General features: G+C 40.5%; 2 protein-coding genes across 2 annotated transcripts in view; one reads left to right on the forward strand and one right to left on the reverse strand.

Annotated features, from left to right (window-relative positions):
- The window catches only part of fam20a (FAM20A golgi associated secretory pathway pseudokinase), a 161,427-nt gene that overhangs the window by 99,976 nt on the left and 41,817 nt on the right, over positions 1-19,634 (reverse strand). The window lies entirely within an intron of this gene.
- Positions 1,842-8,355, forward strand: kat7b (K(lysine) acetyltransferase 7b). The gene is made up of 14 exons (XM_037691357.1): positions 1,842-2,032; positions 2,943-3,093; positions 3,185-3,433; positions 3,548-3,630; positions 4,193-4,276; positions 4,406-4,504; positions 4,630-4,740; positions 4,868-5,059; positions 5,190-5,279; positions 5,395-5,535; positions 5,690-5,783; positions 5,903-6,049; positions 7,245-7,351; positions 7,447-8,355. Exons 1-14 carry the CDS (start codon positions 2,015-2,017, stop codon positions 7,546-7,548), a joined length of 1,668 nt encoding a protein of 555 aa, XP_037547285.1. The 5' UTR covers positions 1,842-2,014; the 3' UTR covers positions 7,549-8,355.

Consider the following 19,634-nt stretch of genomic DNA (forward strand, 5'->3'; position numbering starts at 1 on the left):
CCCCCCCCCCCCCCCCCCCCCCGACTAGACGTGTGAGACAGTGGAGGAGCAAAGTTTTACAAAGCAAACAATAAAAATGACAACATGTACGACATCTACGTGCAGATGAAACATTTAAACAGGGTCGAGGCATAAGCAGACTTGAGACTTTGCTGCTTAGGGCCCGGGACCACTAGGGGGCCCCTTAAGTAGATATTCTTCTTTTTTGTAATGATTTCTATATGATTGACACAGGTGCATCTGCAGAGAGAAGCTCAAACTAATAAAGAACTATTTGAGATCTTCCATGTGTAACCAGGTGGTTTATTAGTTTCAAAATAGTGTTTATGTAGAAGTGGCTGTACATTCCCACCCGTGTTGGGCCCATGAATGCACCTATGCCCCTGTTTTCTCACCTCTGCTTTCGGTTTGCAGTGTTGCCTGGCTCATTAGTATATAGGCAGGCACCGGGTGTACTCCAAGTCACGATCCGTGTCCTTCCCCCCCCCCCCCCCCGTGATACACGTGGCACAAGAACGACTGAGTGGACTGGCAGTGATTAATATTAACAACAAAGTTGGCCATCAGATTTCTTACAGTGATGTCATGAATGACTTCGTAACCAGAAAAGCCAGGAAGCACAGGTTTTAGGAAGTTTGTGAAGTAACTAGGAAGAAGTAACACAAACAGGTCAAATGTGTGGGTAAAGGTTGTTAAATTTTTTTAAGTTCAGCTTTTGCAAATTATTGCATACATAGTTTTAAGAACTAATTATTCAACTTTAAATTTATTTTTTAAATCATTTTATGTGGTTTCAAGTAATTGTTCATTTACATTATATAAGTATTTTCTTGATATTTTATTTTTTTTATTTTATTTAATTTTGTCTGTTTTTGCACAATGTAATTTATTTTTATGCATTTAAGTTATTTTATCTGTTGTTTGTTGTTGATTTGTATTACAAATTATTTTGAGCATTACTGCTGCAGTTCTTTGGAACCAAAGATAATAAACCAGATGACACAATGTTGCTGTAAAATACATTGCGTACTGGTGTTTTTTTTTCTTCTTTTGTTAGTACCATGTACCAGTACATATAGGATAATGTAAACAGGGCTGTCAGAGTTGCAATGAGTTTATGTTAGGTGGGTGAATGATCTGATTATCTGACTGTTGATTGCAGTAATCCACATTATTAGCAGAAATAAAGGGCCCCAAACAAAATTGTGCTGGAGGCTTGGACAGGTCTTCTGTCACACCGGTACTGCATTTAGACATGAAAAAATAAAGGAAAACAAAACAGAGATTAATAAATTCATTACTTTGTGCATAAACTTGCCACGTTTTGATAAATTGCAAATATGGGCCTTTAATTGCATGCCTTTATGTAATTAAAAAATATTCGACAGTCAACTTAATAAAACAAAACATCTCAGATTAACTTTTTTAATTTATAAATCACACCAACAAACCTTTAAATTACAATATTACAAAAGCATAATCAAATTGAAATGCACATATAGCAAGAAAAACAGTTTCCCACATTACAAGAACCAAACACAAGAAATGTAACAAAACAAACAGAAAGCATTAAGTGTATCCTGATGCATGCTCAATAATCCAGGTAGAAAAAATATAAAAAAGTGAAGTCAGGTCCTCTGGATGGGTTAAAAATAAAATAAAATTTGTAGAAACGTTTTATTTTTATTTTGTTTAATCCATCCAGAGTACCTGATTTAACTTTTGTAGTTAAATCAGGTACTTTTAGAAATCGCTACGTCTCCCCCTGCTGGTCTGGAGGCGCATCGCACTTACCGGAAATGTAATTTATTTTTTATTTTTTTTACCGGAAATGCAATTCGCTGGTCCGAGAGCTGTGGCGCGATACACCCTGGCAACGAACGCTATGTGCATACAAACAAATTCATGTAAAAATCAATCAGTAGAGCCTTTTCCTCTTGTCTTGGATCTAACATCTGTAGGGCATTATCTGTTCTCTTCACCTCTACATACAGAAGCAGACGTTTAGGAGAACATGCCTCGTAGACGACAGGTAAGAAGAACAATTAGGTCGCACGAGAGGTTTAGCTTTAGCAGAGTTAGCGCGAATGTCTGCCGTTCTCCCGGGTGACTAGCTAGAACGTTCCGCCACTCAGTAAGCCGACAATTTAACGTTCTAAAACTACAACTAGCTCGTTCAAACAAGCAGCTTTACAACTTTTTGCTACTTATTACAGACGAAGGTGTCTGTCTTGTTTAGGATTTGGCAGAGTTTACAATGATTTTATAGTAAATGAAGCCTCCGTTGTCAACAAGCCTTACATAAGGTTTAGCCTGTGAAAATATCAAATTCTAATCTAGCTTTATGAATGAAATGTGTGCCGAATTTATGTTTAGCACATAGCCACAGTATTTATTCATAATTTAGCTTTTAATGTTTATAAATAAAATGTCATTTATGCAAAGTATTGTAATTATGAATGCAGTCTGGTGTCCCAGACAGCTTTAGCTTAGCTAACGAGCGACCCTAAACAAACAATGTGTGCACGCAGGCTGCTATGTTGCTATGGCTAACCTAACTTTATTAATTATTTTCAGAATTAAATTGTTTATTTTGGTCAAATATTTTTGTTAAGCTTTAATTACAGCTGTTTTGCTTTAAGCCTTGAGCAATTAGCTGTCGGTAAATAGAAGTTAAACAGAAAATGTTGCTCTTTGTAGCCAAGCATTTTGTTACTTTTGCTCCAGTTTATTGTAAAGTTTTCTAAATTAATTCAAGTTTAATTCTTTTAAATTAGTTTTCGGTCTAAATTATTGTATTAAAAAGACAGACGTTAGCTGTAGTTCTGTTTATAATACATAATTAAAATATCCAGTGTTCACAAAATTCATTATTTATTAAAATTGTGGCCACATTGTTGCGCTTGCCGCCCTAATTTAATTTTTTTTTTTTTTATGTTAAGAGACCCATGGCTGGGAGTGGATCAGACGGAACTGAGGACTCTGACTCCTCGGCTGAAAGAGAACAGACCAACAGCTCAGAGAGTGATGGAAACATGCCCAAAAGACAACGCCTCACCAGGGCTTCTACCCGCCTTAGCCAAAGCTCTCAGGGTTGGTCAGCGTTTCTAAAAATAAAAAAGTATATGCACTATTTTAATCTCAGCTAGATGATCACAACAGTGGTTTGACTTTTTCTCTTTAGATACACCAGACTTGAAGCGAGCTGCAGACCACGATGAATCTCCGCCCCTCACACCTACAGGAAATGCGCCCTCCTCTGAATCCGAGCTGGACGTTTCCAGCCCCAATGCTTCTCATGACGAGAGTCAGTCTAAAGATCAGGCTAACAGAGACTCTGATAAAGACCTCTCCCATCGACCCAAGCGCCGCCGTTGTCACGAAACCTACAACTTCAACATGAAATGTCCAACACCTGGGTGTAACTCCCTTGGTAAAAAAAAAAAAAAAAATTACCTTACTGTGCAATTTGCTAATCCCAGGTTTTCATGTTTGTTTCTGTATTTCCACACTTTCTTTGATTTGACATTTTTCTGAATTTGTATAGGCCACCTTACAGGGAAACACGAACGGCATTTTGCTATATCAGGGTGTCCTCTTTACCACAATCTTTCTGCGGACGAGTGCAAGGTGAGTTTATAACCTCGTTGGTATCTGTGGACTCACTGCAAAACAAACACTGGTGAAGTTTCTAGAAGCTACAGTACATAAAAACGTAAAGAATTGAAGTTGTTCAGGAATGTTGGTTTTCAAAGCTTTCACCACATGTCACTCTTCTGTGAGAGTTGCACTGTTTTCTGCATGGATTATTTAATTTAGCTGGGATGAAGAAAAGGATGCTTGTGACTTAATGGAGAAGCGTCATCACAGATAAACTTGTTTTCTGCATGGCTGCAGCTTTAGAAAGAGGTAAATAAAATTAAAAGCTGACAAAATAGATAAATAAAAGGTTTAACAACAAATTGATTGGGTACTTGAACCCCCCAAATTCTTAAAAATATTACCCCCTTCTAGGTCCAGTCCTAAAGATGAACTTGAATAACTTTTGCTCTCACCTAAAATCACCCCAGTAGTGTTTGTTTCAGGCTGATATGACCTGAATAAAAAAATGTTTAGCAGCAGGAGCTTCCTGTGCCACAGATACATAATGACACAAGAGGAAGTAAAAACTATTCACGCATTTATTTTTCAGGTGAAAGCCATCAGCCGTGAGAAACACGAAGAGGACGCTAAAGTCCCAGAAGAGAACAACACTCGCCATGCGACTCGTCACCAGGTGAATGATTAGCCTCACGTTATTGTAGGTTTCTTTCAGAACAGGAGCCTTTAGTGTTATTGTGGGGCTTCTTTCAGTGCACTGGCTTTTCTGCAAGAGAAATAATTATTTTGTTGTCTTAATCCTTAGACACCAACACCGAAACAGAGCAGATATAAGGAGCAGGTGGCAGAGATGAGGAAGGGACGAAACTCTGGCCTGCAGAAAGAGCAGAAAGAAAAGCACATGGTACATCACCAGCAAATCAGAACATTGTCCATCTGCTGAGTTTTGTAGCTGCAACAAGTTTTCTATTTTATAAATCTCTATAGCTGTCGCTTTGCCTTTTGTTTGATTTTATATTTGGTCTGCAGGAACACCGGCAGACATACAGCAACACCAGAGAGCCTCTGCTCGAGAACATCACCAGCGACTATGACCTGGAGCTGTTCAGAAAAGCCCAAGCCCGTGCGTCTGAAGATCTGGTAATGTGACGTTTATGCTAATTTACGATCGTTTCTGTACAGAAACTTCCTTTTTTAGCTGCATCCTTAATACTAAGATCTTTACCAGGGCCGTAACAGGCTTGTTTTTTGTGTTTATCTCCTGCAGGAGAAGCTGCGTATCCAGGGTCAGATCACCGAGGGCAGCAATATGATCAAGACCATCGTGTTTGGCCGCTATGAGCTGGACACCTGGTACCACTCGCCCTATCCTGAGGAATACGCTCGTCTCGGTCGTTTATACGTCTGCGAGTTCTGTCTCAAGTACATGAAGAGTCAGACCATTCTCAGAAGACACATGGTGAGACTTTAGATGGCAAGTCTCAGAATGAATAATGTTCGGCTGAGTGTTTGTGAGGGTGGGGTCCTTTATAATCTAAAAACTAAATATTGTTTAGCTTCATGAAGACGTATTCTGTTGTTGTTTTTAGGCTAAGTGTGTGTGGAAGCACCCCCCAGGAGACGAGGTGTACAGAAAAGGCTCTATATCAGTGTTTGAAGTTGATGGCAAAAAAAATAAGGTAAGGACATTCAAACTTTAAAATGTCTCCGTTCTTTAGATATTCGTACCCGTCACAGAACAAGACGTCTTCTTTTAAAGCCAGTTACAATCTTAATCTGTCATTTAATCCTCAGATTTACTGCCAGAACTTGTGTTTACTTGCCAAACTTTTCCTGGACCACAAAACTCTTTATTACGACGTGGAGCCTTTCCTGTTCTACGTCATGACCGAGGCTGACAACACCGGCTGCCATTTAGTGGGATATTTTTCCAAGGTAAAAAAAATAAATAAATTACAATGACACGTTAGTACTTCGAACACTTCTTTATTTTATCATAAATGTATTTTTAGCTTGGGTACATTTTTAGTTCATTGTAAATCTGTTGACAAAGGAACTTAAACATTTTTTTGTTTGTTTGAATAACTAGGAGAAGAACTCTTTCCTGAACTATAATGTATCTTGTATCCTGACAATGCCACAGTACATGAGACAGGGCTTTGGCAAGATGCTCATTGACTTCAGTACGTATACAAACACATTTTGTTTTACTTGTACAACGACCTTCAAAAGTTCTTATAGGGGAAAATAGATTGTTTTAATGTTCTCAGTTTCCTGATGACTGCTCTCTGCTCCTTCTCAGGTTATCTGCTGTCCAAAGTGGAGGAGAAAGTGGGCTCGCCGGAACGACCGTTGTCTGACCTGGGCCTCATCAGCTACCGCAGCTACTGGAAGGAAGTGTTACTCAGATACATGTACAACTTTCAGGGCAAGGAGATCTCCATCAAAGGTGAGCAAGAACTTTAAATCGAACAAAGTTAAGTCCGGTCCTCTGGACAGGTCATGTTGCACAGAAGAGCAACATCATCAGGCCAGGACTCTGCGGTCTACACTCATCTCCAGGCCAGCGGTCACTCTTTCAGGGATGAAGATGTTCACATCCTGGACAGAGAGGAACGATGGTTTGAGTTGTGGAACCAAAATTCCAGTTTCTGTCCGTGAGGCTGACGCATTGTCCAGTTTTCAGACTGGGCTTAAGACTTTCCTTTTTGATAAATCCTATAGTTAGGGTTGGCTTGTTATGCTGCTGTAGGTTTAGACTACTGGAGGACAAATTGACCTCATTTCTTAAAATTAATTGTTACAATTGAATAGTTTTAATTTGATACTATTTCTATCTCAACATGTGATTCTTGACCTGCCATTGTGTATCTGTTCCTCCTTCCTGTTCCTCTCGGCCGCTTGTCCTGAGCCTGGTTCTGCTAAAGGTTTCTTCCTCAGGAGGGAGTTTTTCTTTCCACTGTCGCCTTCATGCTCGCTCAAGATGAGAGTTCTGTGATGGAGTTCAACTCAAAGCAGTCTGCTCCTCAGATAAATAATGTTAAATTATTATTTTTATATATGAATGTTTCTGTTCAGTGCCCTGAGATGATTCTGTTGTGACTTGGCGCTATATGAACTGAACTGAATTGAGAGAAGAGTGAAGGAAGTCATCTGTATGAAGAGAAATCGTCCATCATTAAACTGTGTCCATGTCCAACTGTCCCTCTTACAATGCTGTTATTGCTAGCGTCACTCAGCCCTCTGTGAATAGCAAGCGGCCGTGAGAGCATTAACGATCGGTCGTTAGGCTGATGGTCCTCCTTGATCATGTGAACAGCTAGTTCTGGATGTCACCATGAGAAGGTGTTATTTATAAGACTGAGTTTATTGCAGCTCCTCAGACTGACAAAGTCTTTTAGATGAAAGACGAAACGTTTCAACATTTTTATTTATTTATTTATTTTAGTTCATCCAGAGGACCGGACTTCACTTTGTTAGGTTTTTCTACCTGGATTATTGAGCATGCATCAGGATAAGAACTTTAAATGTCTATTTTTTTTTTTAAGTCCATAGAGACATTAGAATATAATTTTAAAATTATTTAACCCAGTGGACACAAATTGATCAACTATTTTCTCTTTTGTTATTCTTTGGATGCTCAGAGATCAGTCAGGAAACTGCAGTCAATCCGGTGGACATTGTGAGCACCCTGCAGTCTCTACAGATGCTGAAGTATTGGAAAGGAAAGCATTTAGTACTAAAGCGACAGGTACGATTTTTATTGTTGTTAAAAAAAAAAAAAGAAGTAATTATATCCTGAAATAATCCACGTATGTGACAATTCTGCCTTTACCCCCAAATTAGGACCTGATTGATGAGTGGAAAGCGAAGGAGATCAAACGAGGGAACAGCAACAAAACCATCGACCCCAGCTCGCTCAAATGGACCCCCCCCAAAGGAACATGAGCACAAAATCCTCAGGCTACTTAAAAAACTCACCTTCAGCCTAACAAGCCACAAGTAGCCTAGACCTCTGACTCTTCAATAAAGATCAGTGTTTCATTTATTTCACAATTTTATTCTGTTGATTTGTGTATACTTTTAAATTTTATTTTATACTTTGATATTTTACTTCTTTTTATGTTTTCAAGATCGTGTTCCAGGTCAGGTGAATCCGGTCATTGTCAAACACCTCCAGAATTTGTCTCGTTTTAAAACGCCTTCTGTGCGATTCGTTGTGAAAGTGAAATGATCGGTCCAGTTTGGAGGATTACATGAATGTTTGGCTTGAATGCTCACTGACATTCAGCAGCATTTTCAGGTTTATTATATTTCAAACACGTCCGGTGCGTGCTGACGATGGTAGATGTTCCTGTTTGGGGTCAACACAGCTGTTCGCACAAACAGAAACTACGCAGGGTATATTTTAGAGAACTTGTCTTTGGTTGGTGTAAAAATTGTATAGATTATTTTTTTCCTTTATTTGTAGCTCTTGATTAGGACAAGATTTGTACCCATTCTTCTGGTAAACCTGCCAAATAAGAAAATAAACTCAGATGTGTTGAATTAGAAGACGACATGACTGTAGTGACGCACATGAAGAGAACACGAGCTCAGGTTTCCACACAGATACAATCGTACCCTGCTTGTACGGATCCTCTGCATCCTGGATCTCACTGGTTGCAGATGGAGCCACTCCGGTTAACAAATCTGTAATAAACAAACAAACAAAAAAAAAAACATCAGACCCGGCCGGTTTTTGCCTTGTGAATCTAATCATAGTAGTTGAGTGTGTATCAGGAATTTGATATTTTTAATATCAATAAAGCTGCCTTGATATTTTGAATTGTTTTGTGGCTTTGTACTGCTGCTGGCTCACCTCCACTGGAAATACTTCTTCCCATTAAGCCCACAAATGCATCTCCTTTATTTCCTACAAGTATAGAAAAATAAATGTTTAAATTGCTGTAAGGAAAGCTTTTTGAGTTGACTTAATTTACTCACGTCTGTTTACTTGGAACGGTTTCTTTGTAGCTACGAGGAGGAAAATGATCATAAAATCATGTGCCTATTTTTACTTTTTAGTAAAGATTGCACGTGAGGATTTATTCAAGGACTACCTGCTCGTTTCCCCATTAATCCATAGAAGCGAAGGGCTTTTGATCTTTTCATTAGACTTTCTGCTAGATTGGTCAGACCTCTGTCCACCGAGTCATCCTGCCAGGAAAAATGTTAGGATTTTTTTTTTATTTTGAGAAAAGCTCATGTTCTTTTCCTAAAGAAATCATGCAATTTTGAAAACATTTTTTTTTACTTTGCACATGTAAGTCGTACCTGCCAGTCTTGAGAAAGCCTTCTCTCCTCTTCTGCACTCAACGATAATCCCTGGTAGGTTTGTACCAAAGCCCAAAAAGTCACAACGAGAAGCTGAATCTTCCAATTATCCATTTGTTGACCAAGTAGAATAGAATCACTCGTCAGTATTTGTCAAGTTTTATATATTTATATATATATATATAACCTCCTTGGGTGACCAGTATTTTGTTTTCAGTCATTTTTTCCAGCTGAACTCAGCCTGTATTTATACCAGTAAACCCCCTCCTATACTGAACCCCCTCCCCTCTAACAATAATGATGCACCTGCCTCCTTTAGATCCGTCACGTTCGTCATATCAAAGCTTTTCTGTAAAACTTAAAGTTTTATATAATTATGTTATAAAAGGCAGATGAACATATTTTAAGCACTGAATGATTTATATTAAGTTATTTATAAATTCTGTATTTTCTCCACAGCTGTAACAGATGTGATTTAAAATGATTAAAAAAAAAAAAACATGGTAATGTTCAAGCTCAAATATTTACATTAGAAATTGTCTTCTTTATGTTACCATTTTTATTGGCTTGTTGCAGATCTAAGAGCGTTCCCTTTTTCACATTTATTATAACTTGTGATGTGTGCACTGCTTTGATATTTCAGAGCGTGAGGGACAAGCAGGCGCCAGGTCTCTACGCGGAGAGTCTGCAAATATATTTACTTTGAAGAATTTATAGATCAGCCTTTTGGCTCGGGCTGCGACTAGTTCATAGTTTGTTAAACAGGAGGAGCGTGGGGGTGACATCTGTAGGGATGAAATGGATTATTGTGCTGATGTATTTAAATTTAAATGAATACTTTAGACTTTTTCAAGTGGGGTTCTGTGGAAAAGGTGTGAATAATTAATATCTCACCTGTTGTAGATAGTAGGAATGGGCAGTGATTTTTGAATTTTCAATGTCTTGTTAACCTACCAAACAGAAGAACAAAAATACAGTACTTCGTCAAATAATGAAATAACACGTTCAAAGGATTCTGCTTAAAATTTCCATTCCTAGTAAATATGGCAGTTCTTTGAATGACCTCAGTTTTGAATAAAATAAAATTGAATTTAACCTTCAGAACGCAAAATGCACGTGTAGATTTTGCTCTTCACATCCAAACGGAACTTCGCAGCAACATCTAACCAGGAAAGACGTACCTCTACCAAAGTAAGGTGACGTTTTTACAGAGGCAAAGCATCTAAACCAGTATTCAACCTTTATTTATACTAGTCTCACTGAGTCACGAGGACTCATTTTCAAGAGAGTCAAGAGTTTATTTGTCATTCGCACCACGTGGTGACGTGGTGGAGCAAAATTATTTAAACAGGGTCCCAGTTACATCCCACAATAAAATGCAAAAGAAAAACAGTAATAAGATCTAAGATATGAACTAAGACAAACATTAACTAAAAATACACTAAGCACTAACGGCATAAAAACAATATGCCGAACAGCAGCACGAACATGAGTCTGTGAGAGCAGATGAGCACGCATGAACACACCAGCATGAAACAGATCAGCAGCAACATGAAACAGATCAGCAGCAACATGAAACAGATCAGCAGCAACATGATGTTATTTTTCACAGTGATTATTCTGATTAGAGATTCATGAGTCTAACAGCCTCAGGGTAGAAGCTGTTCTTCAGTCTAGTGGTTCTACACTTAACGCTCCTCAACCTCCTTCCTGAGGGGAGTGGGGCAAAAAGTGTGTGTGCTGGTTGAGTGGGGTCCTTCATGATGCAGGTGGCCCTCTTCCTGCATCTGGAGGTGTAGATGTCTGTGATGGTGGGGAGACTGACTCCGACAGACTTCTGTGCAGCCTTCACCACTCTCTGCAAAGCTTTTCTTTCTACAGTTGTGCAGCCTCCATGCCACACATTGATGCTGGAGCACAGGATGCTCTCCACTGCACACCTGTAGAAGGAGGTGAGGACTGAGCTTCCCAGACCAGCTTGCATCAGCCGCCTGAGGAAGTAGTCTCTGATGAGGTTTCTTGATCAGCCTGGTGGTGTTGTTGCCCCAGCTGAGGTTATTGTTAAGGTGTACACCCAAGTACTTGGAGACCACTTCCACCGTAGATGAGGTGACAGGGCCTTCTTTGTAGCAGGACCAAGACTTTGGAATGAGTTACCTCTGCTTGTCAGACAGGCCCTCTCCCTCCCGGTTTTCAAATCCCGTATAAAAACCCACTACTATTCAGTAGCATTCAACACCAGAGGATCCGTGTTTTGAACCTGTATGCTCCACACTGGTTAGTCGTCATTATCTGCATCGTTTTAATGTCTATATTCTGATTTACTTAATTTTGTATATTGCTTTGTATGTTACCTGTTGTTCTGTCTGTACAGCACTTTAGTTGGCCTTGTCGCTGTTTTAAGTGCTCTACAAATAAAGTGGTACGGTATGGTATACCACCTATGTTTGGGGGTTGGGGGGGTGGGGTGGGGGTTAGGTAGGTGTGTTTGTTCCTTCTGAAGAGAGACCTGTTTTAAATAACACAAATGAGGTACAGACAACAATAGACAAGCATATAAAATGAAACATGAATAAAATAAATGATATAAAGAGACAAAAACAAGCTACATTATAAAACGGTGTAAAATACTAAAAAGAGGAACATGTATAAAATAGTGTAAAAATCTCCTTGAGTTTGTGCACCTGAATGATCCTAGGAGCTATGCTGTTGGGGGCAATTAAAATTGTCCCTGGTAGGGTCTCCCAAGGCAGATTGGTCCTAGGTAACAGGCCAGACAATAAGTGATTCAAAAGATTTTTATGGACATGACACAGCAAGGAACTCTGTGTCCCTTGCCTGGACGTGGGTTACTGGGGCCCCACCATGGAGCCAGGCCTGGGGGAGGGCCTCATTGACGAGCACCTGGTGACTGAGTCCATGGGGCCCGGTTGGGCTCAGCCCGAAGGAGCAGCATGGGTTTGCCTTCCTGTGGACCCACCACCTGCAGGAAGGGCCATAAAAGTCAGGTGCGTGATGCCATGAGCAGTGGCCCAAGGCGGGGACTTTGGCGTTCTGACTCTGTTTACCAAGTAATGCATTCATTACATCCAGGCTTAATTACTGCAACTTGCTCCTGTTTGGTATCAGTTAGCCCTCCACTGCATGACTGCAACTGGTCCAAAATGCAGCAGCCTGATTTTTAACCAGTACAGGCAAAAAATTCAATTCAGTTTATTTATATAGCACCAAATCACAAAAAAAGTTGTCTTAGGGCATTTTACAGGAACTTTCATATACATAAAAGCCAATTAACAAAGTTCTTTATCTAAAGAGGCCAGCAGACAAGTTGAATCTTGGCTTCATTGCAGTCTCCCATCCTGAGCAAGCACAGTGGCAACAATGGAAAGGAAAAACTCCCTTTTAAAAGGAAGAAACCTCCAGCAGAACCAGGTTCAGGACAAGCGGCCATCTGCTTTGACCGGCTGGTTTGAGAAAAAGAGAGCACATTACACCTGTTTAGGCCTCCCTGCACTGGCTACCGGTTCACTTTTGTATCCAGTTCAAAATACTCTTGTATGTCTATAAATCACTGAAAAGCTCTGCACCCTCCTATCTCACTGATCTGCTGCAGCCGTATGTCCCATCGAGTTCTCTGAGGTCAGCAGACCAGTTGCTTCTCACAGTTCCAGGAACCAGTCTTAAGCACAGAGGTGACAGGGCCTTCTTGGTGGTGGACACCCTGGGTTAGGGAGGCTGCCAAGCTGAAGAAGGAGTCCTGTTGGGCCTTGTTGATGAGTGGGACTCCAGAGGCAGCTGAGGAGTACCGGAGAGCCAAGCGGTCCGCAGCCTTGGCTGTTTCTGAGGCAAAAGCTCAGATATGGGAGGAGTTCGGTGAGACCTTGGATAACGACTCTCAGTCGGCTCCAAGGAGATTCTGGCAAACCATCAGATGCTGAGGAGGGGAAAGCAACACTTTACTAACACTGTATTCAGTGAAGGTGGGCTGCTGTTGACCTCAACCAGTGATGTCGTTGAGAGGTGGAAGGAATACATCTCTGACCTTCTCAAGCCCACCAGCACGTCTTCCTGAGCACGTCTTCCTGAGTCCCCCGACTTGGGGTTGATCCATCCATAACTGTGGCTGAGGTTGCCGAGGTAGTTAAAAAGCTCCACGACGGCAGGGCTCCGGGAGTGGATGAGATTCACCCTGATTTCCTACAGGCTCTGGATGTTGTGGGGCTGTCTTGATTGACATGCCTTTGCAACATCGTGTGGACATTGGGGGCAGTGCCACTGGATTGGCAGAGTGGGGTGGTGGTTCCCCTCTTCAAAAAGGGGGACCGGAGGGTGTGTTTTAATTATAGGGGCATCACTCTCCTCAGCCTCCCTGGTAAGGTTTATTCAGGGGTACTGGAGAAGTGAGTCCAATTGTTGGTCGAACCTCAGATCCAGGAAGAACAATGTGGGTTTCGTCCTGGCCGTGGAACACTGGATTAGCTCTTTACCCTCACTAGGGTCTTCGAGGGGTCATGGGAGTTTGCACATCCTGTCTATATGTGTTTTGTGGATTTGGAGAAGGCATTCGATTGTGTTCCTTGGGGTACACTGTGGAGGGTGCTCCATGAGTAAGGGATTGGGAGCCCGTTGCTACGGGCTGTTCGGTCCCTATACAAGTGGTGCGAGAGCTTGGTTTGCATTGCCGGCAGTACGTCAGACTCCTTCAGGGTGGGAGTTGGACTCTGCCAGGGCTGCCCGTTGTCACCAATTCTGTTCATAACGTTTACAGACAGAATTTCTTGGTGCAGCCAGTGGGCAGAGGGTTTCCGGTTCAGAGGCCCCAGGATTCCATCTCTGCTCTTTGCAGATGATGTGATCCTGTTGATGTCATTGTGCCATGATCTTCAGCTCTCACTGGAGTAGTTCGTAGCCAAGTGTGAAGCGGCTGGGATGAGAATCAGCACCTCCAAATCTGAGGCCATGGTCCACAACCGGAAAAAGGTGGACTGCACACTCCAGATCCAGGGTGAGGTTCTGACTCAAGTGGAGGAGTTCAAGTATCTCGGGGTTTTGTTCACAAGTGAGGGAAGAATGGAGTGTAAGATTGACATATGGATTGGTGCAGCGTCTGCAGTATTGCGGACTCTGTACTGTTCCGTTGTGGTGAAGAGAGAGCTGAGCTGTAAGGCAAAACTCTCTGTTTACTGGTCAGTCTACGTTGCTACCCTCACCTATGGTCTCAAGCTCTGGGTAGTGACCGAAAGAATGAGATTGCGGATACAGGCGATAAAAATGAGTTTCCTTGACAGGGTAGCTGGACTCTCCTTTAGAGATAGAATGAGAAGTTGGGTTATCTGGGAGAGACTCGGAGTAGAACCATTGCTCCTTCACATCGAAAGGAGCCAGTTGAGGTGGTTCGGGCATCTGGTAAGGATGCCCCCTGGACACCTCTCTAGGAGGTGCTTCGGGCATGTCCGACTGGATGGAGACCCCGGGGAAGACACAGGGCACGCTGGAGAGACTATGTCTCTCGGTGGGTCTGCACGCCTTGGAGTCCACCCAGAAGAGCTGGAAGAGGTGGCTGTGGAAAGAGATGTCCGGGCTTCCCTATTCAAGCTGCTGCCCCCGCGACCCGACTTTGGAACAAACAGAAGATAATGGATGGATGGATGAAGGAACATGTATAAAATAGTATAAAAATCAAAAGAACATGTCTAAAACAGTGTAAAAATCAAAAGTATAGAGATAGAGGTAAAAGAATACTACTAAAAAATATGAAAAATCTATTATTTTACAATATAATAATTGGGGGAAAATGCATTTATAATGGGAGTTCCCTATGGTCCATTTTCCCCCTAAAGAACATTAGATGTGAAGTTACTGGAGCATTTGAAAAAAAAAAAATGGACAAAATAAAAACAAATGAGAGAAATTGCATTTCCTGCACAACTGCAGTGTGAATGCTTATTGCTGAAGAATTTGCAGAAAAACAGCTGAAATTAGCTAAAAACACGCTGAATTGTAGCTGAAACTGAAGAACAAAATTAACAGAAGAAAGCAGAAAGAACACATATTTGCTGAATTTGGTTTAAATAGAAAGAAATGAGCACAAAAATTAGGAAATTAGCTAAAAAAAAGAGGCTGGAATTAACAACATAAAGCTAAAAAGTGTCTGAAAAGGCACAAAAAAGCTTAAGCTACCCAAAAGAATTGGAAGGAGCTGAAATAAGTTTAAACATTTTCAAATTAGCTGAAAAAGCTAATATTAGCATGAAACAGCTAAATAGTAGCTGAAAAAGCTGAAACTAGCAGGAAAAAGCTGAAAGGAGCGTAACAAGCTGAAATTAACATGAGGAATTGAAATAGGCTGAAAGTAGCCGAAATTACCACAAAAAAGTTAAATTTATCTGAAAACAGCTGAAATTAGCGAAAAATGCTACAAAGCCAACTGGAAAGGTAGAACAAATTTAAATTAGCAGAAGAAAGCAGAAAGAAAACATTTGTGCCCAATTAGGCTGAAAGAAGCAGAAATTGGAACAAAAAGTAGAGATTATCTGAAAAAAGCTGAAAAAAAAAAAAGCTGAAAAGTAGCTAAAAAGCAGAAAGAAGCTTAAATGACCAGAAGAAATTGGAGAGTACCCTTTTTTTACTGAATTGGGCTGTAAAAAGTTTATATGAGTGTCAAAAAATGTGGAGTTAGCTGAAAAGGCTAAAATTAGAATAAAAACATATCAGCTGTAGCTGAAATAGTGGGAAAAGCTTAAACTTGCTGAAAGAAGCATAACAAAGGGAAATTAGAAGAAAGAAGTTAGAAGAAGCACAAAAATGTTGTAGTTAGCTAAAATAATCTGTAAAGAGCACAAAACAGCTAAAGAAACAGCTGAGATTTGCTGAAAAATGCTTAAATTTGCACAAGGAAAGCATGATTGTCCTGAAAGAGCTGAACGTTTTCATATATGATTTGTTGAAATTAAACAAAAATTGTGGCAAGAGAAAAATGGATCACAATAGTGTGGATGCTTCATAAGCATTGACACAATTAGAGGGGTTTTTAGGCTTTGTCGGAAAAAACTGTGTTTGACAACGGCGCCATCAGTAAATAAATAATACATGGACAAAAATAAGAGTGTGGCTGATTTAGCACTATGAGACCTTCTGAGGGTTCAATCTGACTAGATTGATAAACTAACAGCTAATCTGAATGCCGTTAAGACCCAAGTGGATTGCTGTTGTCCTCAAACATTTTTGAAATTTCATAGCAGTTCAAGCAAACACTTATCTCTAAACCTTTCTACTGACATCAGTTCTGCACCACATGATTATTTACACAGGATTCTGGGGTTGTCTGCAAGCGCAAAAAGCAGGTGCCAGCTGCAGCGCTTCAGACAGGAATAAATTAATCTAAATTTTTGCCACAATAACTGTAACGTAAATGACAAAAATGCAAAAGGTGTTAAATCTTGAAGGTTGGATCAGTTTTAAGATGGCAGCAACCTACAAAGGAAGTGATTCTACTCAGATCAAACTGACCAGCTACTACAAGCCCTGCTGCGTGGCCAGCTTCCAAAATGAACGGAGTTGTTTTAAATAACTGAAAATCTTAGGTTCGTGCAAAGATGAACCAAAGCAAAGATTCATCATTTACTGTTTTTAAAACATTTTACGCTTGTCAATTTTACATCACACATCTACTCCAACAGACATGTTTTAAAATGTCTAGCTGTTAGCTTGTCTGTCCTTTCAGAATTAAATGTTATTTCTGCAAATACTTTAATTTCAACAGAACAATTCAAACTATCTGATTTACTTTACCTTCATCACAGTATGTACACAGGAGGTTGCATTTTATAATGCACTATTTCTGAGGTTCAAAAGCCAAATTAAAAGTGATAGTGATAGATTAAAAGTGCTCAGACAGGTACAAATAAAGTTCAAGTATGAGAACATATTACATTTTATGATCTAAAGGTGCATAAAACATCACAACTAAGTAAATATTTGCAGCCTCTTCCATTATGTCAGTGAGGTAACATATTTTCTGTCTCTTAAGATCATTACAATGTTATTAAATCTTTTCTAATCTTTACACACTTAGCCATTTAAATGCTGTTTTTATTAAAAGGTGAGCTCTCTTTCCAAAACTCTGGCTATAGAAATTTCTGGAGAGGCAATTACCTGACAATCAGTGTGCAGTTAGGACACACACTTGAAACAAAGCTGACACAAACATCTAACGCTTTGATCCACACACAGGTGCTTCTAGAACCGAGAAAAGCCCAGACAATTAGGCCTGAAAGGCAATTACGCCTGAACAGCCCCTTCATCGGTTCACAGTCGAACCCAATGCTAACGAAGCAAAAGGAATCAGAGGCACAGCATTTGCATATGAAACAAGTGAGTCACAAAGAGCTCATGTAATGACAGGACGCAACATTTCTATGTGACGCAGGAGAAGATCATTTCAGGATCTGAACTGCTCAGGGAGCTGGGCCTGAACTTCACCTCTCTGATTTACATTCAGTATCATTAATGGGGAAAGGGAGGCAAAATGGAGACTGTTGGCTTGTGTGACTCAGTCATTGAACAAAATATATTGTTAAAATATGTTCTCAAATTAACTTGTCTTTATGAGTTTGTTGTGTTTTGTGTTCATACTGCCTTATTTGCTTGAAAAAAGGCACAGCTGGAAGTTATGTATGTAGTGAACTCGGCCTCCGACCAAAACCTGCCTCTGAGGACCTTCATGGGACAGGAACTGTTATTTCATTGATTTGAATCCAGAAATACAAATTAGCTCATCCAGAGACTGTCTAATTGTATCCTGAAGTAATCAATTGAAAGAACACTCTTCTCTTATATTATCATTACTATTTTACAATATCTTGATAAATCAAAAGTGTGTTTAGTTCATACCCTTTCTAAATGTTGAAGTGAACCACTCATTTTAAATCAACTGTGAAACAGTATTAATGATTTTTAAATCCTCATTTAAATTAGAAATCAAGTTAAATGTCTATTTACAAAGTAATTATGCATTTTTGATCTTCTGTCTGAAATGAGAAGTAGTGATGTCGGTCGAAAGTCAGAAAGAAGTTATTAGAATGAAGTGTCGTGCTTTTAAACCTAGCAGACGGTAAACAAGAAGCTACTGGCACTGCTTCCTCCCACTTCGCCATAGCATGTCTTCTGTCTGTATGGGACGTTTCTAAAACATTCCTGCTGTTTTCTTGACTTGTAATGACCCTCTGACATCACTAGAACCACCCCCTGTTGGTTGCTTCAACCAAGCAGGAAGCCCTGAGGTGACTGGAAGTGAGAACTCTTTAAGAGTCCATACTTTCTGGAACTTCTCAGGTCAACTGGGTCTGTCAGTCTTGAGTCGGTCTTCAGTCTTCTGGAGTCCTTGACCGGAGTTTGCATGTTGTCTCCGTGCATGCGTGGGTTTCCTCCGTATGCTCCGGTTTCCTCCCACAGACCAAAAACATGCATGTTAGGCTGATTGGTAACTCTAAATTGTCCCTAGGTGTGAGTGAGAGAGTGAATGGTTGTTTGTCTCTTTTGTCTCTATGTGGCCCTGTGATGGACTTGCGACCCGTCCAGGGTGTACCCCGCCCCTCGCACAGTGATTGCTGGACATGGGCACCGGCGACCCCCATGACCCCAAATGGAAGAAGCAGGTAGAAGATAATGGATGGATGGATGGAGTATCTATTGTGTGAACGCTGATGTAGCATTTATACACTTTTGTTAAATCACTCTCAGAGTTGTATGGTAGCAGTGTTGCCACATGTGAGCGCTACATTCACTTTGAATACAGCTTTTCATTCATGTCAAGTACTTGCAGCTGCTGGCTAATGGGGCTGCAGGCATTAAAACAGCTGTCTTTCTAATAAACCAAAGAAAGACACATGTGAACATTTCAGTGTCATGTTTTACTTGGGAATCTGCTTAGTTTCTGTTACCAATGGCATTTTCCTGTATATACTGTGCTGTTGTCTCTGCAGCGATCCAGTCCTGCAGAGAAACTGAGACCAGAGCATCCTCAGCACCTGAGAAATGAATTCACCTGTCCAAAGCAGGACTGCATGCATGCAGTTCCGGTGAAAAAATAGAAATGAAGCTGAAGAACCTGGAATGAACTTAAAACAATTCAAGGAGCTCCTGCGATCTGTGGTTGATCCAAGCGCTGATGACTCGTGGGCTGAGAGATTCTTCAGTGGTTTAAAAAAAACAACTGGAACTCTTTATTTAAGCATCCTCTGTTTGAAAATTCAGTGTGCGACATATGTTGAATTGAGCTGAAGTGGTGTTTTGATGCCTAGCAGGTTGATATCTGCTGCTCTGGGCAGGTAAAGTGGCAGCAGCAGTGTTCTTACTTATTTCTGGAGTACAGTGAGAGGCAGCACACCTCTGTTCCTACAGCAGCCCTGATGGATGCCCAGGCTGATTTCAGACACTGCTCTCACAACAAGGTAAACCTGATGAAAATAAAGTGTCTGCTGTTGTCACAGTCAGAAGAAAATTGCAACAAATCAGCATTAAGGGCTACAATTAAAATTACAGAAGAGAGCAAATGAATCCATCAAGGATGAAAGAGTTTTTCTATAAAACACATCTAGTTTTTATATTTCTTGAAAATATATTTTCTGCAATTGTTGAGGTGGCTGGTGGGGTGATCCAAGATTAGTCAGTGCCACCACTGGCCACCCCCTGGCTCCACCATTGCACCTGGTGGTGGA

Source organism: Nematolebias whitei, chromosome 17, assembly GCF_014905685.2.
Source record: "Nematolebias whitei isolate Nwh7 chromosome 17, NemWhi1, whole genome shotgun sequence".
Classification (NCBI taxonomy): domain Eukaryota; kingdom Metazoa; phylum Chordata; class Actinopteri; order Cyprinodontiformes; family Rivulidae; genus Nematolebias; species Nematolebias whitei.